The 26,149-nt window shown below is 37.2% G+C and overlaps 2 protein-coding genes across 10 annotated transcripts in view; one reads left to right on the top strand and one right to left on the bottom strand.

The window, feature by feature from the left end:
* CXADR (CXADR cell adhesion molecule) overlaps window positions 1-7,623 on the bottom strand; it is a 61,099-nt gene extending 53,476 nt beyond the window's left edge. For 3 of the 4 annotated variants that reach the window (XM_034424073.3, XM_034423953.3, XM_034423725.3), the window contains exon 1: window positions 7,078-7,412. In XM_034424073.3, coding sequence (XP_034279964.2) covers window positions 7,078-7,126 — 49 coding nt within the window. In that variant the 5' untranslated portion in view covers window positions 7,127-7,412. Of the gene's footprint in view, window positions 1-7,077 lie in introns of all 4 variants that reach the window. The other variant, XM_034423871.3, reaches the window with a different exon arrangement.
* Window positions 6,188-26,149, top strand: part of LOC148113350 (uncharacterized) — a 79,611-nt gene continuing 59,649 nt past the window's right edge. For 3 of the 6 annotated variants that reach the window (XR_015734460.1, XR_015734459.1, XM_087895044.1), the window contains exons 1-2: window positions 23,391-23,527; window positions 24,557-24,644. Coding sequence is in view for 4 of the 6 variants with exons in the window: in XM_087895044.1 (XP_087751170.1) it covers window positions 24,584-24,644 (61 nt within the window). In the remaining 2 variants the exon portion in view is untranslated. Of the gene's footprint in view, window positions 6,665-23,390; window positions 23,528-23,642; window positions 24,645-26,149 lie in introns of those variants that run through there. The other 3 variants (XM_087895043.1, XM_087895042.1, XM_087895045.1) reach the window with 3 other exon arrangements.

Raw genomic sequence — 26,149 nt, 5'->3', positions numbered from 1 at the left:
ACAAAATGTGTTTTAGAAACTTAATGCACTGTTTCAGAGATTTATATTCACATACTGGTTTTGATGTTTTATTTCCCTTATTATTAAGTTAACTGTTTAAATATTAATAATTTAATTCTACAATAACAATGTCTTATTTTGGTAATTATTACTATACATGTATGGGATTTGTAATTTTTTTGTGCATTCTTCCTCTTCACTGATAAAACAAAACATTACACCTAACCTCTGCTTTAGCTGTGTTTAAAGAACCTGGCAAAATTTAAAAGCAAAAACAAGCAATAAAAAATCAAAATTCAAGCTGAAATTAGTGATAAAATCATCTAAAAAAACTAGCAAGAGAAATGTTTCTTTTCAGACTTTTAAAAAGAGACAAATTAAAGACCAAACAATTTGTGGAAGAATTGTAATTCATGATTTGGGAGGAAAGGTGAAGTCCCTCTTTCACACGTCATCCAAATGAGCTTCTGCTAGTGGGATGCATTCAAAAGGGCTTCCACTGCAGATTTGTATAGTATTATAAAGAGAGTCCCTTAGGTATTCAAGTCTCAAGCTGGTTAGTGTTTTTGATATGAATGTCCAATCATAAACTGTAATTGATAAACAATTCAGTAAAAACTTAATGCAATCTCATTAGTTTCACTATGTGGTACCTAGCTGCTGTATTTGAACTAACAGCAACTTTCATTTCAAGTATTAACCCGTGTAGAACCCACTGCAGCAGTCAAACAGAACCCAAATGCAGCTCTGTCCAAATATGACTAGCTAAGGATAAGATGCAACTGATAAAGGCAGATATATTACACAAACCCATTCATAGAGAAGAGTACAAACCTATCCCCCAAATGCTAAACCTCAATCCCTATCACATTTCTTATACAGTATACCAATAGCACTTCAGACCTGTCTGGATTTAATTACCCACTATTCTCACACATGATAAATCAACAAATAAAGTGTTTCAGTGGTTAGTTTCCTAACTATGCTTTCTGGATGTGGCCCAACAGGAAGGGGAGGGCAGATGAAAGCCATGGATAGAGGAACAGTTTTGGAATGGGAGGAATACTGACTGGTGTCTCATCATTAGTTAGACTACTATAGTGTGCTCTATACTGTATATACTGAAATTCATGTCTACACACTCAGTATATCTACTCAAAATACAGTGGTCTGGTTGCTAGCTGATGCTTGTCCTTATAAGCCTATTACCCCAGTGCTCTTGGGTTACAGTGGATATAGAAAGTTTACACACCTCTATTAAAATACTAGGTTTTTGAGATGTGAAAAAAATCAGACCAAGGTAAATAAGTTCAGAATTTTTCCCACCTTTAATAAAGAAAATCAGCTGCACTTATGAAAAGTCCAAAAGCTATGACACTGCATGATGAGACCATTAAGTTGGAAGGTGACTAATATGCTACTGAGGAACAGCAGAGGAGAATTAGAAGTAGCTCCAGAAAAAGTGAAGCTGAAAATATGCTCAGTTGTGGATGTGTCTGATGGTGAAAGGAAAGTCCAATGCTGTATAGAACAACATTGCATAGGAACCTGGAATTTAAGATCAATGAATCAAGTTAATGTCATCAAACATGAAATGGCAAGACTGAACATCAACATCTTGAGAATCAGTGAACTAAAGTGGAAATGGATAAATTTAATTCTAATGACCATTAGATCTATTACTGTGGGCAAGAATCCCATAGAAGAAATAGTCATAATCAACTCATAGTCAATAAAAGAGTAGGAAAAGCAGTGCTGGGATACGATCTCAAAAATAGAATGATCTTGGTTCGAATCCAAGGCAAATGATTCAACATCAAAGTAATCCAAATCTATGGCCCAACCACTAATTCCAAAGAAGCTAAAGTTGATTGGTTCTATGAAGAATGACAATTCTTTTAGAACAGGGGGGTTAAACTGGGGTCCACAGGCCAGATGTGTCACGTGCAGGCGATGGCCACCCCAGCTCCATGAAGGGGGAAAACATCATGAAACGTCACGTGATGGCAACCTGACACCGCAAGTTTGACACCCATGTTCTAGAACAAACACCAAAAAAGATGTCCTTTTCATCACAGGGGATTGGAATGCTAAACTAGGAAGTCAAAAGGTAACCAAAACAGGCAAGTTTGTTGCTGAACTACAAAATGAAACAGGTCAAGACTTACAGTTTTGTCAACAGAACAGGCTGGTCACAACAAACACTCTTTTCCAACTATACAAGTGACTCTACAGATGGACAACACCAGCTGCAAGTACACAAGGACCGCCAAATTGCATACCACTCATGAATGAAGAAATGCTCACTTTATCCAAGATCAAGCATGAAAATGTTTTAATTTTTACTCTGCTAGTCTAACAATTCCATTTTCCCCATGAGTAAACCAAAATCACACAAAAGATTAAAAAAAATCATCTTCTGTTGCTCCTCAGCAACAAATATAGTCTCTTCAAATAGTGGTGGCTACACCTAAATACAAATTATTATTTATTAAATGTATATGCCACCCCCTCGTCAATAAGGTGACTATTAGAATATTAGTAGCTAGTGATATATTTTTATCCAAATATTTATGTGATCATCTCTTGAACCAATACACTCCATAAATTAATTATGTGCTAGCGGAAGATGCACAAATATTTTATGACTTTTTTGATGCTCCTGGCCATTAATTTCATTGAATGATCAATTTCTAGTATTAAAAGGCTATAAAACTTCATACATTTTTTTACAGATTACTGATTTTATAAATCCTTACTACCGGAATACCAGTAGGTAAATTTTCTGCCAAGATTGAACACCTTTTGAGGTAATAATCCCAATAGCACGATACACAATAGAAAATCAAAGCCAAAATTTCTCTTTTTTTCTCCCTGCTTCAACCAGTACAGGTAGTCCTTGATTTACAACAGGTCACTTAATGACTGTTTGAAGTTATAATGGCACTGAAAAAAGTGACTTATGACCATTTTTCATATTTATCACCTTTGCAGCATCCCCATAGTGATCAAAATTCAGACACTTGACAACTGACTCTTGTTTATGATGGTTGCAGTGCCCCAGTGTCATTTGATCGATCACCTTCCGCATCCTTCTGACAAGCAAAGTGAATGGGTAAGTCAGATTCACTTAACAACCATATTAATGATTTAACAACTGCAGTGACTCACTTAAAAACTGTGGCAAGAAAAGTTGTAAAATTGGGCAAAATTCACGTTAACAACTGTCTTGCTTAGCAACAGAAATTTTGGGCTCAATTGTGATCATAAACCAAAACTCCCTGTAGCTTCAATAGGGAGACAAGACTATCCTTACAGGAGATTAAACGATTGTTGGTAGGAGCTTCATAAATTTGAATGGGTGCAGAGATTCTGGCAAATGCTATAATATGTAGCTCTGATGGTAGTACCTCACCCACATGTTACGTATCTCCCTTCTAATCATTTTTTCTACCTTCTGAATAGCTCTGTGACAAGTAAGAAAGATCGTTGTTTTTTAAAAAAATCTCTTCCTGTCTGCCAAAGGACAGAGAGGAAGTTATCCTTTTCTCTGGCATTTTTATTTTGGCTCATGTGATGTCACTAGTGATCGAATTAGCTATTAAATCAGTATGGAAGGAGAAAAAGAATCTGTTTACCATTATCCTATACTTAAGATAATAGAATAGAATACAATTTTATTGGCCAAGTGTGATTGGACACACAAGGAATTTGTCTTGGTGCATATGCTCTGTGTACATAAAAGAAAAGATACGTTCATCAAGAATTATAAGGTACAACATTTAATGATAGTCATAGGGTACAAATAAGAGATCAAATCATATTACGAAAGTCAATATAAATTGTAAGGATACAAGCAACAAAGTTACAGTCATACAGTCATTAGTGGAAGGAGATGGGTGATAGGAACGATGAGAAGATTAATAGTAGTGCGGACTTAGTAAATAGTTCGACAGTGTTGATGGAATTATTTGTTTAGCAGAGTGATGGCGTTTGGGAAAAAACTGTTCTTGTGTCTAGTTGTTCTGGTGTGCAATATTTCTAGTATTAAACCACAAAATACCGAAAAGATACTAGTGCTTCTATGTTGTGGTTATTTCACCTGTCCTTCCCTTCTGCACATAATTCCTTATTTCTGTCATTATATGTCTGATATGTTTTTCACTTAACCCTATCTATGATTTGGCTTATTTTTACATTTTTTCTTTACTTCGTTTATTTTTAATTATACCATTTTCTGTAACTGGAATTTAAATATTATGCAGCAGCCAAAGGTCAATTGAACCAGGTAGTCCTTAACTTACAACTGTTCATTTAAAGGTAGTTCAAAGTCAGGATGGCTTTGATAAAAGTGATCTAGTCACCTGTCACTCCTGTCCACTCCAGCAGTCATAAACACTAGTGATCACAATTTGAACACTTGGCAAGTAACTCACATTTACAACTGTTGCACATCTTGCAGTCGTGTGATCATGAATTTGTGACCTTTTTTGCTGATTTACAGCAAAAAAAAGACACCTGTTCAGAAAATTGGATTCATTTGTCATGATTCACTTAATGACAATTGTAAAAATTGATTTAAAATAAAGTCTGACTCAACTTATGACCGCAATGACTTATGTTGGAAAGTCAGGGGGCCAACTGTGGTAGTTGGTTGAGGACTATCTTTAATTTTTAATATTTTTGAAACCCTTAAGAGTTTAAAAAGTGGTACCTGTTAACCAGCCTGAAGTTATTAAAACTTTTGAACATGCATGATTACAAGTTTTAAAAGTGAACATTTACAGATATTTCAGCTTTAGAATTCTGCAACTGGTTGGCAAGCAAAAGGAAGATTGCCAGGATCATTTCTACAAGACCCATCTCCTGTACAGATATGCAGTTCTGCCAAGTTTACACTGCTAAAATTGCCTGCTCAGGTTTTATAGGATGTTCAGAATTATTTTATAGTTATTGTTACAAGGCAAAATTTTGTATTTAAAATTGTTGTTTTGGAATACTTTTTGTGAATAATTCATTAACATCTGAGGAATTTAGTTCATTAACATCTGAGAAATAACTGTTTGAATTTCCTATTTCAATAGTTTGTATTTAAAGTGAACACGATATACAGACATTGATATATACACAAAATATTGCTTGATGACCCAAAAGAATTTTTATCCTATGAGTAATGTTGCAAAACTATGACATCAACAGTGGCATAAGATATCTGGACAGGAAACAAAGAGCTGAAAAGTGCTGAAAAGCTTTTAGTTTCTTCAGCTTTTAACCTCACAGATGTTGGTATAAATTGAATTCTAACTGTGTGCAGTTTGATAGTTACATATTGAACACAGGAAATAATTATAGGAAGAGAGCAGTTTCCTAGCATTAAATGATTTAAATTCTATTATCACTCAACTTTATGAAAAGAATCCTTCATAAAGATGTGTGTATTTTTAAAAAATTTTGTAGACCACCGGAATCTGTTTCTGGGTGTTGGATGGCATATTTGCATATCCTCAGCTTAATACTTGCTGCATAAAACTTTTAGGATCTAGCATAATATTTAAGCAAATGTCTTCTTGTTTTACCTGTACTTCCAGTTGTTACTGTACAAGAATACATATTAGAATAAGGTTACTTACTAATTTCGATTTAGGTTATCACTTTAATTTTATTCCTCCCAATGTGGGTCTAAAATGGCAGGTAAGGGTAAATTTGTCAAAAAAGATCTGAGTGATAGTCTGCAGCATGATTTCTAAACTAATTATACCCAAAATGGGTATAATTAAAAGCTATACCCATTTCAAACACATATTAAGGACAGTTTAAAAAGTATTTTATATAGTTATTTGAATTCTTTCTAACAATTTTTCTGGAAGGCATTTTACAAAAATAGGTGTAAAAATATGCCCTATAAAAGCTCCGTGCGGCGGTATCTTTAGTGACCAGTGTTAAAGGTATAAAAGACTTACCGGTAAGTTTTAAAGAATACTCTTTGCAATTCTACAGCCCTGTACTTGTCAATTAGAAGCCCTAAGTTCAACACAGGCTGGTCTGAAATGGGTGAGGTTCATCTATTTCTAATATCCTCCGTTCTTTATTTAGTAAAGCTACGAAACTTAAGTTTCAAAAAAGCTAAGAACGAGTCCTAAATTGGGCGGCAACTGGTACCCTTTAAATGTTCTTTTCGCACTTTTGCAAAGGTAGTGAGAGAAGCCTTGTCGCGTTGAAGCAAAATAAGGCCACGTTCTGATCAGAAAGAGGTTATTTAAAAAGCTTTTGTTTCCTTCATTTAGTTTCGGAAGCCCTTTTCAAGAGCTACATGGATTTTACTTGGAAATAATTTTGGCAGCACCTGCCTCACATCATACGGATTTACGGAGTCAAGATTATGTGGGTGGTTAAAACTTCTGAAAGGTGTTTTTTTTTTAAAGAAAACAAAAACACAAAAAACAATAAGTGCAATTGTAAGCGCCTCTCTTAAAAACAGGTTTTGCTCTTACATCTTGAAGTCAATTCTTCGCCTGGTTCACTACTTGAGAGGGCGAAGGACTTTGCAACTGGGCGTAGGGAAGGGTAGTAAATTACGCGAGTCCAGAGCTCACAACAATGCCTCCGGTGAATCATCAAGAGAGTGAAATCCTGATACCTCCTGCTCGCCCCACCCCCCTACAGGGTAAGATTTCACCAAAAGAAAAAGGCCGACATACTGGTGTGTGTTTTTTTAAACGACCCTAGGAAAGAGAACCGCTAAAGAGGTTAAAAAAAGAAAAAAAGACTCAGTAGTAGGCAAAAAAAAAAAAAAAAGGCGCGTTTCTTTTCTCTCCCTCTCACACCCCGCTTCGGAGCCCTTTCACAACCGATCCCTCCCGAGAAAGCCCCAAGAATATACTGGAGCCACAGAGTCATTTCGCAACGCGATCTATCCAAGCTCCAGTCCCTTTAAGTCGGAGCCTTTTGTTTTCCCATCTCCCGGGGAAGAGTTCGGCGAAAGAAACGCTGGGCGACTGTGGGTGCCGGGAAAAAAAAAGGGGGGGGCAAACGGAGGGGTGGGGGGGGGAGTCTTCCTCGCTGACCCTCCAGTCTTACCTGCGCAAAGAAACGTTGCAGCCCACAAAAGCGGCAGCAGCGATGCCATGGCGGGGAGAGAGAGAGAGAGAGAGAGAGAGCAGTTGCCGGCGGCCAGGGGAAAAGAAGCGACTCTTGAGCGAATTCCCAACGGACACTCGCCGGCTTGCGCCGCCCTCCTCTGTCCCCTCGGAGCTCAGCAGGTGAAACGGCCGTCACTTCCGCCCGGCCACAGCCCTTCTACGTGCTCCGATGGAGTTGCCCCGACACTAAGGGCAGCCGAAATCCGAGAGAAAGGCGCTGACCTCTCCCCTTCGCTTACTCAGTTGCTCGCTCACCCTAAGCAGAAACTCCCAGCAATGCAGGCTCCGGGAAATTGCAACAGGCAAAAAAGCGCCCTCGCTTGCCCTATGATTCCCATAAACTGGCTTCTTTCTCCGGTACACGCACAATTCCATAAATAATAGCTACGAGTGCAGAAAGCTTAGGAAAGTCTGTGTGGATTTGACTACTTCTTTCTGGACCCCTTTTTAACTCGCCACAGAAAGGGAGAAATTTGTGCATGTGTATGAGAGTCCGTAGTTACCGTTTTACAGAAATAATAACAGAAATACTTGCATACCATAACCATCTTTTCATATAGCCCATAGTTATATGAGCTAGTCGTGTTCAGATGTTTAAACCCCTTTCTCTCCTAACAACAGGAGATCTATGAAAGTAGATCTATGAAAGTAAGTACACATATCGCTGGAAAGATAAAAGTCCTATCACAAAATGCAGGCCATTGGGATAAAAGAGCTCTAATGGGAAAGAATGTACAGGGTACCTAGAAATATATCAGCATGAATAAAACAGCAAAATTGTATGAAATTGACACTCTATAGAATTTGTAATGAGAACTCCCAGAACTGGGATGAATTGCATGCAGCAGATTTTGGAAGAACTATAGTCAAAGGGACTTTTTATCTATTTCCTATCTGTGTCTTGAAAATTCTGTGAGTAGGTCTGCTAGATGATTTGGCCAAAAACAGGTATTAAATGTGATATATATGTTTATCTAGCTTCAAATTCAGAAATATTTAGAGAGGAAAAAAACATTTGCAAAGCTCTAGGCAGATCTAATTTCCTCTTCAGCTGGCATATATTTTCCTGTATTTAAAAACCACAATATTCAGAAGAGACATTGAACTTGACTTTTTAAATAATGTCAATACAGTTGAATACACAGATAACTGGCTAAATATATTAGTGAGAGGAGCATTTGTAGAAAAATGCCCATTGTTACTATTGTGTTCCTTAACTACTTCCCAGGGGTTGAAATCATTTCTCCTAAATCCTGTCCCTGTATTACAAAGCCAATTTTTGTTTCTGACTTCTGTAGGGATCAGTGTCACCTAAGAAGATGATGTGCCTTCTTCCTAAATGTCAATAATCTCTCATTGTGTACAATGATGGCAACCAAGATGTCTCTTATTCTGCTGAAATGAATATGTTAATGTACTGTACAATCTTATGAAATCATTGGTTTCTGTAAATAAACCTACATTTCCCCCCTTGTAATCTGAGTAACTGTTTTCAGGATAAAATTACAGGGGAAGCAGTAGATGCATATCATTCTTTTCCTCCTGAAAATACAATTGAAAGTTCTGTTTACCATTTACAAAGGAATTTACTGTGTTTAACAGTTTGTTTAGCTTGATTTCTAAAATAGACAAAACAGATGCTTAAAAATTTATTTATATATTTATATATTATTTATATATTTAGCACTGATTTCAGGAATCTGTTCTTCAAAACCAAAGCTTCATAAATTACAGAAAGTACAAGTATTTTGCCAAATTACATATATATGATTACTCCTGGTTACTAAACAACTCATACTTACGATTTATGTATGTAATTAGCTAAGCACTTGCTAATTCAGAACACATTAATAGCTTTCATAATTAGCAAATGCATAGTGATATAACTTTTAACTAGGTAGAAATGTTCATTTAGAAACCAGGAGACTGTAAGTTCTACTCTTGCCTTAAGCATGAAAGCCAGTTAGATAATTTTGGGACAATTATTATCTCTCAGTCCAATTCACCTCAAAAGATGAGGTGTTGTTGGGGAAAATAGGATGAAGAAAGAATAGAAGTAATCTTCAATTTACGACCATTTATTTAATGATGGTTCAGAGTTAACAGTGATTATCAGAAAAAATATCTTGCAACTTATTCAAGTTACAACAGTTGCACAATCAACAGGATTCACTTACTGATTGCAATGATTTGCTTAACAACTATAGTAAAAACTAGTTGGAAATCAAGTCCAGTCATGTGATGATTTGTTAATAGCCACATCACTTAGCAACTAAAATTCTGGCTCCAATTGTGATCATAAATTTTATTATGTATGTTCACTGCCTTGAATTACTTATAAAGTAATAAGGACCAGGTAAAAATGTAATGAATAATGTCTTACCTCTCCTTCATAGTTTAACTCAGCATGCATAACACTGCTCCACTTTGCTCCACAACTAGGTTGAACTGAATTAAAACAATTCTGTGAGTTTCCATGATTAACGATGGACTTAGTTTTGTATTTCTGTGATTGTAATATGTTAAACACTATATGATCCTCACTTTCTAATACACCTGCTAATCTTTATATTATAAACTTTTATTCATTAAACATGAAACTCAGTCAACTGAACCTTTAAAAATGTATCACAAATATCATTGACTGGCTTTGATGGTTTATACAGATTGCTGCCAGCATCCTAGGTATCGACCAAGTATTGTCTTAAAATGTATGTTGTTCCGAATAGCACAGTCTTTTGCAGTTCCGCTGGTGTTATTACAGGAAGCTGCAATTTCTTGATGTACTTTGTAAAATTCTTGGACAGGGTGCCAAGTACCCCGATGACAATGAGTATCACTGTCACATGTTTCATCCATAATCGCGTAGTTTCGATGGCCAGGTTGCGATATTTCGTGATTTTTTTTAGTGCTTTTTCTTCGACTCTGGCGTCTCCCGGTAGAGTGATATCAATAAATTATACACTTCAGTTTTCGACAACTGTGATATCTGGCGTGTTATGTTCCAAATGACGATCCGTCTGTATTTGACAGTCTCTCAAGATCTTCACCTTCTTATTTTCAACAACTTTTTCCACCTTATGTTCCCATGACTTTTCAGATACAGGTAAATCATACTTTTTACATAATGACCAGTGAATTAATTTAGCAACTTAGTCATGTCTAGCTTTGTAATCAGTTTGTGTGATTTTGCTGCACTCACATATTAAATGTGAAACAGTTTCAACTTTGTCGTTGCAAAGTTGGCAGTTTGGATTGTCAGTGGATTTTTGTATATTCTTCGCTTTCATGGCATTGGTTTGTAGTGCTTGTTCTTGAGCAGCAAGTATTAAACCTTCCATTTCTTGATAGTTTCCATCTTAAGACATGCCCACGTCAAGTTGTTATCACATTTTCCTTCAAAGTTTTTCAAGTGCTGTCCATGCAAAACTTAGGTTTTCCATCCATTTTATCTGTCATCTAGCTGTTTTTCGTTATATTCTGTCTTTGTTTCTGTTGTTTTAATAATGTTCTCCATTTTCACAGCCTGCAGAAAGTTTTCTGTACTTTGGTTCACATAGTCATTCAAACTTCATTTTTCTTCTTCTACAGTTTGATTGTTTGACGTGCTTTCTGGTCCAAGTTTTCAAGTTCAGTTACAGTCCAGTTGATGATTCCAGCTGAGTAGTGTATCACTGGAGCTGTCCATGTATTAATGGCTTTAATTATGTTTCCAGCATTCAGTTTTGATCTTAATATTTTGTGGATGATGATGATGATGATGATTTTGCTGTAGTGGACTAAAATGGCTGCTCCCCTGGCCATGTTAAATAGATATATATCATAGTGGAAAAAGAGGAGTAGGAAGGATAGTGACAGGAACTGCACATATAAGTGATATTTATTACTTCACAGTATATAAATATCTTGCTAAATTAGGCAGATGAATCCTGCAGGGATAAATTGATTTTTAAAAAGTAAGAGAAGGATTAGATAATAAGATTGAAACTTTAAACAGGAAATCATTTATTTTAATTCCCAATGAAATAGAAAAATCAAAGCGTATACTAATATTCAAGAAAACTAATATTTCTATATATGTATATACATACTAAATATGTGTTTGTATCTATTTGTACATATTCCACCAGGTGATTACTTAGCCACACAGTGATGTTATTGGAGCCTCTGAGCTCATTGGATCATTCAAATGGCTGTTGACTGACTCACTAGTCCCAACAAACTAGCTGACGGCTTGAGAACAATCGTTCTTCTATCAGAGCCATTGGAGCTATCACTGGAACTGCTGTTGTAGAGTTCCTGACTTGCAGAATTGGTGGATAGGAAAAGTGGCTTAGAATTGTTACTTGAACATTTCAAAAATGATTACAACATCTATAGTTGACATTGTTGGAGGATGTCTGAAAGGAGCTGAGGCAGAGGGCCTAAACTAGAGTACCACCCTGCAATCAGAACATTTACCATATTGAGACAAGAGGAAGTGGGAAATGATGGTTACTATCACCTGTGAGGCTGAGACTTATCTGGGACTGTGATACTCAAGAATACAATACAGTTACCGAGATAAATTGGTAACTAAGTGACAGAAAAACAACAATTACTGCTACTGGGGCCTGCTACCTGGACTTGGAATGGTAGCAATGACAGAAAGGTGTCATTTATGGTGCTGATGGGTTAAAGAACTAGTGAATCTGAGACCAGTTCTAATAGTCTGAAACCCTCAAGAGTTACAATTTAGATTGGGAAAGTCACCTAGATCAGTACTAACAGCCACAGGAAAGAATACCAAGGTCATAATTAAGCTGGTGAAGTGTGAGAATATTGGGACCTGATACTATTCTGTACCTGTGCTAATCACAGAATTCCCTGGAAGATGATCTAACAGACGTGAAATGCTCTGAATGAGCATAGTGATGCAAAATTTCAGAGGATGCATATGGCTAGGTGCTGGCAGAGAAGGATTTCCTGTGAAATCAACATTTCATGTATAGGATTTTACATGAAAGTATGATTAATATTGTGATTTAGCATATTCCACTGAAATGCTAAGAGAGACTAATGAGATGACAGTAATCTAAATTCCTTCAATCCATTAAAGCAATGAAGAAATATGATATAAGAAAGACTTTTTAAGAAAATCTCTTAGTATCTGCTGAGAAAAGCAGAAATAAAGTAACATCCCTGAATTATAGGATCATAGGTAGCACTGATTATAACCTAAATTCGTTTCAACCTAATTTCACAATCGTGTTAATAAAAATTATTAAATATAACACATTGGTTAAATTTACAAATAACAAGAAAATAAGTTGAAACTGACTAGTTTATATGATTTATATATTTTTTAAATTCTACAGTCAAGTAATAAAATCAGTAAAAAGTACAGCCACAGAAAAACATTAATTTTAAACATATTTTCTCCCACAAAAGAATGCTAAATCCATTTACATAAGACACTTTCATAGTATCATGCATGTGCAAAAGCCAGATATCTACTGTATAGGTCAAACTTCAATGGTCATAGTAGCAGTGTACAACAAGAGACAGACAGGCATTCAGACACACAGAGCCTAAAAAGGCTAATAAGGAGTAAAGAAATCTCAAATCTCTAATTTTATCATGAATCACCCAGTCAAACATTGTCTCCACAGCAGGGGTGGTATTCACTTACCTTCACTACCAGTTCACAAATATGAGTGCGTGAGTGTGCGCGCTCGGTTTGCTTGCACACAGCCCCTCCACACATGCACAGGGCCTTCCACACATGCACAATCATCAAAAACAGGATGTGATGACGTCTGGGCAGGTGGGTGGAGCCTCCCGCAGCCGCCACTACTGGTTTGCCCAAGCCAGATAGAACCAGCTGAATACCACCACTGTTCCACAGCAAAAAAATATTTAGGGACAAGAAGGAAAACACTACACTAAAACTGCAATAATTACCACATTAATTTGTCATGGGCACAAGATAAGAATAAAACAATATGACACTTGAAAAACCTTTGTGGTATATGTTTCTGCCACAGTGAGAGACCTATAGCTTATTTGTTTACTTTATTTCATTTATATGGCCATGACTAAAAGTGATATACAATATTAGTAAATAAAAATTAGTCAATAAAATCCATATAATAAAGCAGATTAGATTTAGACTTAGAATAATTTTTAAAATTATAATTTAGAACATGCAAATACATAAAGTGGTGGAAAAATACTTCATACAAGATGGGGTACCATTCTCTCTGTTGTGGGGGAAAAAAGTGTGTGAGCAGCAATAGAGAAATGTAATGGGTAGTCCTCAACTTACAACCACAAGTGAGCCCCAAATTTTGGTTGCTAAGCAGTTGTTAAGTGACTTTTATCCCATTTTATAACCTTTTTTGGCACAGTTGAATCACTGCAGTTATTAAATGAATCATGCAGTCATTAAGTGAACCTGGCTTCACTTTGCTTGTTTAAGTCAGCTGGGAAGCCAATGGTGATCGCATGACCCTGGGACAAAGCAGTTGTCATAAATATATGCCAGTTGCCAAACACTCAAATTTTAATCACGGGGATACTGCAATGATCATAAGTGTGAAAATCGATCATAAGTAACCTTTTTTAGTGCTATTATAACTTTGTCAGTAAATGAATGGTTGTAAGTTGAGGACTACCTGTATCCTGTAATATGATATCATCATCATCATCATCATCATAAGTTTATTTGTCAAGCATATATAAGATAACAGGTAAAAGTATAAACATAATTTGAATACATGAAAAGAGTATAAGTAAAAAAGGAATATTAGGACAGGGACGGTAGGCACGCTGGTGCACCTATGCACACCCCTTACAGACCTTTTAGAAATGGGGTGAGGTCAACAGTAGACAGTTTAAGGTTAAACAGTAGACAGTTTAAGGGTTTGGGGAAGAAACTACAGAGTCAGGTAGTGCATTCCAGGCATTGACCACTCTGTTACTGAAGTCATATTTTCTGCAATCGAGTTTGGAACAGTTTACCTTGAGTTTATCTATTATTTGCTCATGTATTGTTATGGTTGAAGCTGAAGTAGTCATTGACAGGAAGTACATTGTGGCAGATAATTTTATGTACTATGCTTAGGTCAGACTGAAGTCGGCATAGTTCTAAATTATCTAAGCCCAAAATTTGAAGTCTGGTGGCATAAGGTATTTTATTGCGGTTAGAGGAATGGAGGACTCTTCTCGTAAAATGTGTCTGGACTCTCTCAATTGTATTTATGTCCAATATGCAGTGCGGGTTCCAGACAGATGAGCTGTATTCAAGAATTGGTCTAGCAAATGTTTTGTATGCTCTAGTTAGTAGTACAACATTACCAGAGAAGAAGCTATGCAAGATTAGGTTAACAACTCTTAATGCCTTTTTGGCAATGTTGTTACAGTGGGGTCGGGCACTTAGACTGCCTTGGGGAACACTAACATGTACAGGATTAACATGTACAGGATTTGATAGAGCGCTTCCTATTTTGACCACTTGTTGTCTGTTTGACAGGAAGGCAGCTATCCATTTATGTAGGAGTACAGAAATGCCATAGGATTTTAGAAGTAATTTGTCGTGTACCACTGAATCAAAAGCTTTACAGAAGTATATGTAAACTGCATCTGTTGCTTTGCCCTGATCGCGATGTGTAGTCCATATGTTTTTGCAATGTAGTAGTTGTAGATTACAGGATAATTTTTTTCTGAAACTGAATTGTTTGTTAGAAAGTAGGTTGTTTGTCTCTAGGTGTAGGGTAATAGATTGGTTAATGATTGATTCCATGACTTTGCAGGTGACGCAACATAAAGAGATTGGTCTGTAATTTTCAACTAGGCTAGGGTCTCCCTTTTTGAAGATAGGGATGACCCTGGCTTGTGACCATTGGTAGGGCAAGGTGCTGGTACTGAAAGATTTTTCAAAAATTATGCTTAGAGGTTCTGCAATTGCAGTGGAAAGCTTTTTTAAGAAGTATGCACATAGTCCATCAGGTCCAATAGATAGAGATGGTTTTAGATTGCATAGAGCCTTTTCAACATTGTCTTTTGTAAAATCAATATGTATAGGATCAACGTAATTGTTGTAATTGTCTGTAGTACAACTGGGAAATATTGGGTATGTGTTGTTGCTGTTTACAAAGACTGAGCCAAAGAACATATTAAAGAGATTGGCTTTAACGGTTTCGTCAATACAATCTTCATTGTTTGGTCCTTTTAGGGGTGGGATGGATCTCGAGTCTTTAAGTTTGTTGTTTACAAAATTATAGAAGGCACAGGTGGATTTTGTGCATAGAAGGTTTTCTTCTTGCTTGATGTGGTAATTGGTGCATTCAATCTTTATTTGTTGGCATAAATTTTTGTAGCGGTTTTTGAAGTTATCTATGTAGTTTGTTTTGTTTTTTCGCCAAAGAGATTTTTTTCTGGATTGTAATTTCCTTATTGTTATTGGTAGTTATTTTTTCTGGTTTTGTGGGGTATTAGTGGTACGTAAAGTTTAATGATTCTTTTGAGTTCGCGCAAGAAAATGTTGTAATGGTCATCAGCAGTATTACAGCCAGAGAATAGATTTTGCCAATCAAGATATGAGAGTTCATTGTCTATGAGATCATAATTGGCTTTTTTAAAGTTATAACTGGGAATCCCATCATTATGATGATTTTTGAGAGGGCGTAAGTTGAGACAAAATTCAATCATGCTGTGGTCGCTGTTGGAGAATGGTTCTTTTATTTGTAGTCCATAAATAGAATTTAAACTGTTGCAGAAGATGAGATCAAGGCAGTTGTTGAGTCTAGTGTTGTTAGTTACTAGTTGATCAAGTCCCAGATTAGTTACAGTATTGTACAGGGTTGCATGTATAGGTTCAGTTGTACATTCATTTAGGGTCCAATTAACAAGTGGTAAATTAAGGTCATCAGGAAAGATTATTGGGTGTGGGCAGGAGGCTGCCCAGTAGTAGTGAAGTTAACTTGTTCGCATGTTCAATGTCGTAATCTGCGGCTCTGTAACAAAGTAACAATCGAAGTGTGGCATTTAAGGACAGGTCGCAGACGATGGTCTAAATGATAGGATCCTTAGTGTGTCAGTCAGTCAGATCTTGGTAAATGAGGAGAAATAGTCAGAGATAGGTGATTCTGGCCCTGCACCATGAAAGGCTTGAATTGTAGCACCTTGAATTGCACTTGGAAGCTGGTAATAACTAATATAATCTTATAGAAGTTTATTCACTAGAAATCTTCACTGAGATGCAATGACTCTCTATTCTAAACCCCAAATACTACTTACTCTAATAACATTAAGGATAGGATATGCAAAAGATTTCCCAAACACAATAAAACAGGTTGGGCAGGTTTCTCTGAGCTATACCACAAGTGTAAACAGTATTTTATTCTCAGAGAGGGTTAAGATTTCTTCATCCTCAAAAAAGAATTGGATAATCATTTAGTGTACAGTTTGAATCAGTAATGATTCTAAAACAGTGGGAAACAAATGGCTCAGTAAGATAATTATTTAAATAAAACACTGCTTTACTGACTGTTGAAAGAGTTAGTTACTTGATTGTTTATACAGTATAGTCCTTGTTTTTACATAAATTATGTAATCCAATTCAGAGAATTGCTGATAAAGAAGTGAAACAACTCTTCAGTTTAAGACAAATGTTAAATTAGTATGTGATCAGTTTTGAAAACTGTTATTTTCTTTTCCCTCTTAGTTTTTAGGACAATGTTTATAGATAGTCAATGACCTAAGCTTAAAAGAAGCCACCACTTTGCTGGAAACAAGTGGTTCTATGATACCATTTATTATAATCTAGATTATATGCTACTTGATGTTTATTAAAATATACCACTATTCCTAAGGCAGTTCAAAATCAATCTGGAAATTTTCTAAAGCCAAGAATCTTTTGGAAAGGACTAATTATACAATAACTTACTTTAAAACTCAATGGTTCATCAGTTTTTTTCAAGTGTTTATCAGCCAGGTAGAACTGAATAGAAAAACCAAGATGCACTTTCAAGCTGCAATGTATCATGGAACTATTCAAATACTAATGACAAGCACAGACTCAGAGTGCATCGGACCTATACACTATCTAAAATAGGAGTCCTCAAACTTTTTAAACAGGGCCAATTCACACTCCCTCAGACTGTTGGGCGGCTGGACAAGCTGGGTGGGCATGGCTAGGTGGTCATGTGACTGGGTGGACGTGGCCAATTTAGCAGTCCATTAAACAATACACACAAATTAAACTTTTATTTGTTATCCTCCTGGGGGTCGAAAGCAGGTTAGTGAAGGGATATGGCTGCCTTTGGGGGGGGGTGACGGACTTCTGTTTGTGTTTGTTTGTGTGTGCCTTTCTCTCTCTTCCTCCCTCCCTCTCCCTCTCTCTCTCTGGACCCCGGGGAGGCCAAAAATGGGCCCGTTTTTGGCCTCCACGCATCACATTTTTGGCCTTGGCCTCCAGAACCAGTTTGCCACCCAAAAACAGGCTTGTTTTTGGCCTCCTCAGCCTCCAGAAGGTGAGTGGGGGCCGGCAGGTAGGTGGGTTGATGTGGGCGGGGCAGCTTCATGGTCCCACGCAGGTCGGATTAATGGCTTCGGCAGGCCGTATCCAGCCCGCGGGCCATAGTTTGAGGACTCCTTCGTTAAAGTACCATACTGAAAATTAATAGCTGTCTTACATGACAGTCGTAACTTGAGCAGACTTTGTGTGTTATGCAATATCTAAACCAGTTACCTGTAAGAATTGAGATATACAGTTATAACCTCAAACAAACCTGGGTTTATTTGTGGTCCAAGTGGTTCCCTGATCAGATGTCTCATTTATGCCAAAAGTAGGGTACTTTTTCTACTTAGTGAGGTTTACAAGAAAAAAAGTTGGATTGGTAGTGCAGCTGAAGAACCCAAACTGATCTGTATAGATCTTACTGCTAGAGTTCAAAGAATCAATAAAGAGAACTCCCTAACTTAGATTGACTCCTGGAGCCAACTAAGTTACCTAAGTTCTACAGCCTACTTGTAGGTACTCTTCCTGCAATATCTTAGAACAGCAGTTGTTCCAGATTTTTAAAAAAATCCTAAAGGGTACTTCTCATGCCTATATTTTGAAAATACAGTCAAACATGCAAAATGATTACCTATATTCCTGGTTTAAACAAGCTATAAAATTTTAACAATGCTAGTAGAGAGTACTGTCCATTTAGATTATAAATAAGTAATGCCAAAACCCAATTCAGGACTAGCAGATACAGGCTGTAAATATGAAATTAACCTATGACAGTAAATAGTTTCTAACCCTCTATGCTACATTTTTGCTGTACTGTGTAGATTTGTTCAGCCCAGATCTGATAGCCTTAGTCATAGAAACTCTTTGGGTGATTTTGGAGTAGTTACTCTTCTTCCACACCAACCTACCTCACATAGTTGTTGTGATGATGGGAAAAAAAGAACAAATAATTATGTATATCACCATGAACTCCTATATGAAAGATAAAGTATACATTTGATCAACAAAATATAATATTTTATAACAAGCATTGAGAGACATTTCCTCTCTGTTTTCCACCTCAAATTGCGCAAGTGTGTATTTGGATAAATGTTGTATTCCAGAATGTGTGTGTATATGGGGTGGGGAAATGTGTGCAGGGACAAAGTAAGAAAAAGGCACCATATTACTACTTGAAATTAGCTTTATCAGAATGTTCTTGTAGTATATTCTAATTCTGTGATTTTTCAGTGGTGTATACAGTATATTATGAGGAACTGATTCAATAAAAATACCAGTGTTTTCCACGTTTGTATGTTTATGGTGTAATATATAGCTTTTCATGAAAGGATCCCCCATGAAAGGGAAAAGAAAATAGTATCAAAAACGTGTATATAAATCTTTCAATTCTACCAATCTGAATATAGTTTATAGAAGATTAGAGAATCGTTATCCAGTCACCAGATTGCAATGGTTTTGGAAATTTTGATCCGTAATATTTAAAACATAAGCTAAACATTTGTTAGATTGTGCATTGCACATCTAGTATAAATCCTATTCTCAATACCATAACTATCTCCTGCTAGATATGTGCATCACTGAGTCAAGCTAAGCTCCTATTTGACTTCATAAAACAACTCTGGAATTTTCTCAACAATAAAACAGACATAGTTTGCCAGGTATTATTGTAATATGTTTTCCATCTTCCTAATCTACCCTACAATTTGGCATTACTTGGTGGCTTTCCCACCCTGTAATAATCAAATCCAACTCTCCTCAGCTTCTAAGCCAGGCAAGATAAGTCATGCATGGGGCCTTAGCTCTCTGAGTTAATAAATTTTGCATAGGGTTTTACTTTACATTCATATTTCAAATATGCTTGTATTTAAAGTTTACTTTAAAAAAAACTAACAAAACTAAAGACACTTTTTCATGATGGAATAGAAATACTTGTATTTCATTTCCAAGAAATGGACTACTGTAATGCTCTCTACATGGGGTTCCCCTTGAAGAGCACACGGAGGCTCCAACTGGTCCAGAATGCGGCCACGCGGGTGATTATGGGAGTGACATGGCGCTCCCATGTAACACCTCTCCTGCGCGAGCTGCACTGGCTTCCGGTGGTCTTCCGGGTGCGATTCAAGGTGTTGGTTACTATCTTCAGAGCGCTCCATGGCTTAGGACCTGGGTATTTACGAGATCGCCTTCTGCTACCAATAGCCTTCCGCCGGCCAGTACATTCCCACAGAGAGGGACTCCTCGGGGTGCTGTCGGTCAAACTATGTTGACTGGTGACTCCCAGGGAGAGATCCTTCTCTGTGGGGGCACCTGCCCTCTGGAACGAATTGCCCCAGGATTTACGGATGATCCCTGACCTACGCACCTTTCGTTGTGCCTCAAGATGCTGTTGTTTCAACAAGCTGGGCTGGCCTGAATACCAAGATCAATTTTAAGTTATATGGGTTGTCTTTATCTTAATTGAAATGGGCCAAATTATTTAATTCCTTTTAAACTGGTCTAAATTTTATATGTGTCCGTTTTTATTTTTGCCTGTGCACCCCCCTGAGTCCTTCGGGAGAAGGGCGGTATAAAAATTAAATAAATAAATAAATAAAAAATTTCACCCCAGAAAAGTATATATATATTATAGAGCCACTGCCCTTTGTCTTTTAATAGAGGAAAATGAGGTATACAATAGTAGCATTGGCTTTTGTGGTTTTTGTTAGGTGATTGGCTTATTTCCCATGCGGCTTTGTATTGCAAAGCACTTTTGTATGGGATTGCATTATGTGTCTTAAAAATACATTGATTCATTTGTAATTTAGCACTGAACATATTAGAGTTAAATTCTGAAGTCTGTTGTATTACCAAAAGTAATGTTGAATATTTTAAAAATATTCATCATATTTAATGGGAGATCAATGCAGTAGAGAAAATCTTATAATCCTATTTCTTTCTCTACTGTAATTTCTTTACTCATTAGAGTAAAACTCTAATGAAAACACACATTAGAAACAGATCGTTTCATACTATAAACTAGTATCATCAAAGGATTAGGAGTCTTATTTGAGTGTGGGTGGGTTGTTTGGTCAAATGGCAAACAGAACAAAATGAACTCTGACATACTGTTATCACACACTTGTCACATACCACATAACTTGAAAGTACTGAAAACAAGCTGGCTTAAAGACATAATATTGGCGAAAGAAAGCCCCAGAGATAATTCTTTTGAAAGATACTGCAAGAACAGGGCATCATTTGTCTGCTGTCCCTGAATCATTCTTCAATGAACTCTGGAGAGAGGCCTTAGCATACACTGTTAGATAAAATCCTTCAGAAACAATCCATGATATCTATGAATGTAGCATTTTTCACTTAAGCTGGCCAGACCAAGAGCAAAAGAAAACACAAAGGACACATACCACTGCTCTGAAGTTATCTACAAAACTCAACTGCAAGTGAAAACAAAGTGAACACATCAAATCCACCACAAGGAACTTGTTTGATAAAAACCACTTGCCTTGACCCCATTAGAACTGGATGTTTAATATAGTTTGTGTTACTGTGTTCTAACAGCAAATAGCTTTGATAGTCCCTAAACTGTTCTTTTTTTAAAAAAAGCATTTACTCTATTTTTAGCTTATTCAAGAAACCTTACTGTGGGAAGGATCAAAGCTCAACTAAATAATGTTTGCTTCCCCATTCAGGGAACATAAACACAAAGTAGGTGCACTATATGCATATACTAAAAAAGCAGTTTTATGCTTTACATTTTTTATTCTGATATACTTGATTTAAATGTTCATATGTGTCTCTATCTCTGAAAACTAGCAGCTTTGTTCACACATAGCGGCTTTCCACAATGCAGCTGGAATTTAGCCAATGTTGCTGACAGCTGCTAGTTATAAGAAAAACACAGACGTAATAATTACCTATTGAGACCTATGGCCCTTGCATGGGAAAGCGGAATTGTTGGCTTTAACCCGAGTGGTACTGAGTGCTTAAAACCAACTTGCAATCAGTGACTCCATCTCTTTTTCAGTATTTCCCTTCTTCCCATGTTTGGAGAACGATTTCTTCAATGTTGCACCACAAGGCAGCACCCGAGGAAATAAGAACAACCTTTCCTCTTTAGAGAAGGCATCAGCTAATCCTTTCCTGATGTTTGTTCTCATGCCATGGCCTGTTTGCTTTTTCTCTGGGCCATGTTCACACCCCACCTACGAGGCATACTAGTTTCACTTTAATCTGTCAGCAGAAAAGAAAACAGGCCTCTCAGCAAACAGGGAAGACAGTCAAAAGATGCATCACACAGTGATTTTAAAAAATAGTAACTGGGAAAGTGAAAATGTTCCCAAAGCAACAATGATGTTGCTTTAGCTCTTGTTATCATTTCTTTTTTCATTTCTGGCAAACTTGAATATGCCATTTTGTAAAATAAGGAATCAGAAAGGGACACTATTATTTTTTAAATACTATTAGATAACATGATAGAGAGCTTTTTCATAATATATCTGTGAGACAGTAAGCAGTCAACTTTGCTTATGTGAAAACTCAAAAGGTAGTGGGTACAATCATCACATCCTGTTTCCAGAATCCTCATCTATATTGCTTTGTACTAACAATCGCTAAACCCTAGTAATTTTCATCAGAATGCAAAGGGGGACTTTGAATATCCAGAGGCTATTTCTTTTGCTTAAACCATATTAGTAGAAGGAAACGTCAATGTTGCCTGCTCTCTAAGGTAGTGGATTGATTGTATAAACAAACAAATGTATCCCATTTTTATTGGAAGTGAAGTACAAAATTAAACTAAACAAATATTGGTGTAACTGCCTGTTCCTTCACCAGCCGACGAGTTATACAAAGGTAAACTAAAGGACTATACTTCCACTTTCACTCTGTGATAAAAATAATTAAATAGATAAAATAAACTATATAGATTCAATGTTTTATATGGCTATAAGGAAGGGAGACAAAGGTCAGTGAATCAAATATAAATTATGTTTACTTAAAAAGAGAAAGAAAGGCTCTTGTATCCCAGTGGAAAAATGTCAACTGGGCCCCAGATTCTCTTTTAAGTGATTCATAGAAATGAGCCATTTAAGTTATCAAGTCCAACAACTGTTTAGGAATCCTGCAATGTACCTAAAATTGCATTTATTGTCTTTGTAGCAATATCACACTGCTGGCTCATCAGTTTTCAATTAATTATCACTTACTTATTCTCAGGTAGTTAGTTAGGTGGGTACAGCCAGCAGTTAGTTTTCAATGATGGGCCACTGTGCTTGACTGAATAAAACAATACTAAGTTTCTGCAGAGTTTCACATATATTTCTTGTTCTGTAAGATAGAAGATGCGGTAAACAAACAAACAAACAAACAATCAAACAAACAAACAGATAAGGAAAGCCAGCTTGACATGCAAGAAATAAACAAATTAATTAATTAATTAATAAAGCCAGCCTGACAGTATCCAAGGAAGGGATCCAAATTCTGAATTCTGAATCCCAATAATAATGCAATGTTTTATAGTATGTTTGTTTGTTTATGTAATTATTCAATGGGTTTATAGGGCTGTCCAACTCAAACAATGTCATTCTGTGAGGCAGACAAGCAAGTAAACAATGAGTAGGAGTCATGGCTTTGTCGAATCCCAGTTCAGAGGAGAAGGAGGAGTTGGAACCGAGACTGTCCAATGGGGAGGGCACAGTCCCTCTGAATGAGTGGAGAATCCAGGGGCTGAGGATGAGGCAGTCCCAGGGCTGTCTGGCAATGAGGGTGGGAGGCAACTGGACAGAGAGCTGCTTGCAGGAGCAGAGCAGCTGCAGCTGCAGAGGACCAGCAGAGATGGCAGGTTTCAGACCACCTCTGATGAGGAATAACTGCCTCCCCACTCGACCCACAGGTGAGGAGAACAGGGGGAGGCACAGAGGAGGTCAGCAAGGTTGTTTGCAAAGAAGCAGGCCTGCCTCTCCTCACAAGGAACAGTTGGGGAAGGCTGATTTAATCAGCCACTGGTGTCTTTTTCAGGAACATCTGCTTGTTTTGATGTGCACCTTCCCGGCTTTCTTGGATCCTGTGTCTTGAACTTTGGACTGCATTTTTAGACTCTGACCCTCAGACTTTGCTTGTAGACTTTGGACTTGACTCTCAGACTGTGCTTTTGTTGTTGTAATTCTGGATTTGTGGGTATTGCTTCCCTCTTTGACTCATGGGTTGGCTAGGACCTAGTTTGTAGAGCTGGGGAATCCAGACTGGGAGCTGAGGGCTAGAATGGAGTTTCAGTGACACCATTGGTGGGTCGTTTGACACTGTGATAAGTAAGCGATAAACAGATCCTACTTAATCTTTGCCTTGCCAGTGTGACTTGGGACAGAACAAGTTCACCCTCCCTGCATAACATTAAATCATTATACCACTATGTAGTAAATTAACAATTTACTAAGATCAAATCAATCTTTATTACAGTCATAGATCAGCACAAAGGGATGGGGTACAGTCAATTAAAACTTGTAGAAGGTACATCAGTGTCAAAAATAATATTTATGAAAAGTTAGAAGATATAAACATATATTTAAAAGAGAAAAGAGAGAGTCTAAAAGAATTTAAAAGGAGAGGTATGACAATTAGATGGAGGTAGGGGAGCATAAATTATGTAGAAGATGTTATCTATCAAATTAGAGACCACTCTAGTATGGTAAACTAGGTGGCTATTAAGTCTAGTTTATGCCACAAGTCATCATCCAATCATTTTTAAACACAGATGTGCAGAACCTGTCAACAGTGTATATTGTAGAAGAATTGGTATATTGTAAACAGCAGCAAGGTATTGAATTGTCCTGTACCGCTAGGGTAATGTTGAGATCAGGCTAGTAGAAATGTCTGTAATATAAGCACTGGAGAGGCACATGATCTATTGTTTCTTTGTATCCAGAGTCACAGGGGCATTGTCTCTCCAGGTATGGAATCTTCCTGTGTTGGTCTTCAAGGACAACTAAGGAGAGGGCATGACATCTATCCAAGTAAGTGCCCTCCTGTTTAGGTACTTTGAGTTTAGTTAAGTATGTATAGGGAAGACAGAGAGCTTGTTGATTCACTGTCAGTAAAGGTTGGAGTCCTGACTAGATCCTATTGGTGTTCTGTATCTGCTACAAAGTGATTAATGAGAGCTTGCCTGATCATATCCTATGTTGAGGAGAAGACCTGGACAGAAGCCCAAGCTTGAGGTTTTAGTTGCCACTGCCTGGTTCCAGGTGGATTTAAATTTATCACTCATGTTTAATGGAGCAAGGTGAAAAGGGAAATAGGATAGTTTGAGTCAATATTTGAATATGGGCGACCACATTCTAGCCTCTAATCTGATAATCTGGGGACTTGAAGGACTGATCTTAGAAATTGAATTGTACAAGTTCTAATAGTACAACATTGCAAAAGGGGTCCAGTAAGATTCTATTGGTTTCTTCCCCAAACCCCCCAAACTTTAACCTTAGATTATCTACTGTCAACCTCACCCCATTCCTAAGAGATCTTTAAGGGGCGTGCATAAGCGCACCAGCATGCCTACCATCCCTGTCCTAATGTTCCCTTTTATTTGTATCCAATTCATATATTCATAATTATGTTTATACTTATATCTGTTATCTAATACATTCTTGCCGAAATAAATAAATAAATAAAATGATTGTATTTGAAAATCTGTATTATGATTACTGCTTCTCCTTCTTCTTATATTTCCAGAGTGGCTTCATTCTTTTTCCTTCAAATTTTTGTATCATGAACAAATTGCAGAGCTGCTTCTCACATTTCGGGGTTACCAAGAGATTTGTTAAATTCTATTAAATGGTTGTGGTGTTTTTTTTTACTCCAAACCATTTTCCTTTCTATTTTTCTTATGTCTGGATTGCAGGGGAAAGTCCTTGGTTAAAAGGCTAGGAATTCAAAAGAGGTGGCAATGAGTCAGAAGATTCAGTTTGACTGATGGCTCTTACCAGGAGAACTTTGGGAAAAAACATCTGGTAGTAAGGTTTTTAATTACTTTTCCTTCCATACTATGATGCCATGTTGTGTGTGGGTTCCCCCCCACCCCAAAGACATTAGGGCAAAACCCATATCAATACTGTAAGACACTGTTTCTTAACCTTCACAACTTTAAGATGTGTGGACCGTTGTTGGGATTCAAGTTTTTTTCCTATCGGTTCTGTAGGCATGGCTTGGTGGGTGTGACATGGCTTGGTGGGCGGGGCAGGGGAAGGACACTACAAAATCTCCATTCCCACCCCACTCCAGGGGAAGGATACTGTAAAATTTCCATTCCCTCCTCACTCCAGGTGAAGGTTACTGCAAAATCCCCATTTCCTCCTGATCAGCTGGGACTTGGGAGACAGAGAAAAGATGGGGGCAGGGTCAGCCAGAGGTGGTATTTACCGGTTCTCCGAACTAAATTTCTGCTACTGGTTCTCCAGAACTGGTCAGAACCTACTGAATAGCACTTCTAGTGTGGACTTCAACGCCCAGAATTCAAGGCAAG

The sequence above is a fragment of the Pantherophis guttatus genome, chromosome 5, assembly GCF_059756535.1.
Source record: "Pantherophis guttatus breed Tessera chromosome 5, ASM5975653v1, whole genome shotgun sequence".
NCBI classification, from domain to species: Eukaryota; Metazoa; Chordata; class Lepidosauria; order Squamata; family Colubridae; genus Pantherophis; species Pantherophis guttatus.
The sequence above is the reverse complement of the archived record's forward strand: the minus strand, read 5'-3'. Positions and strand labels throughout refer to the sequence as shown.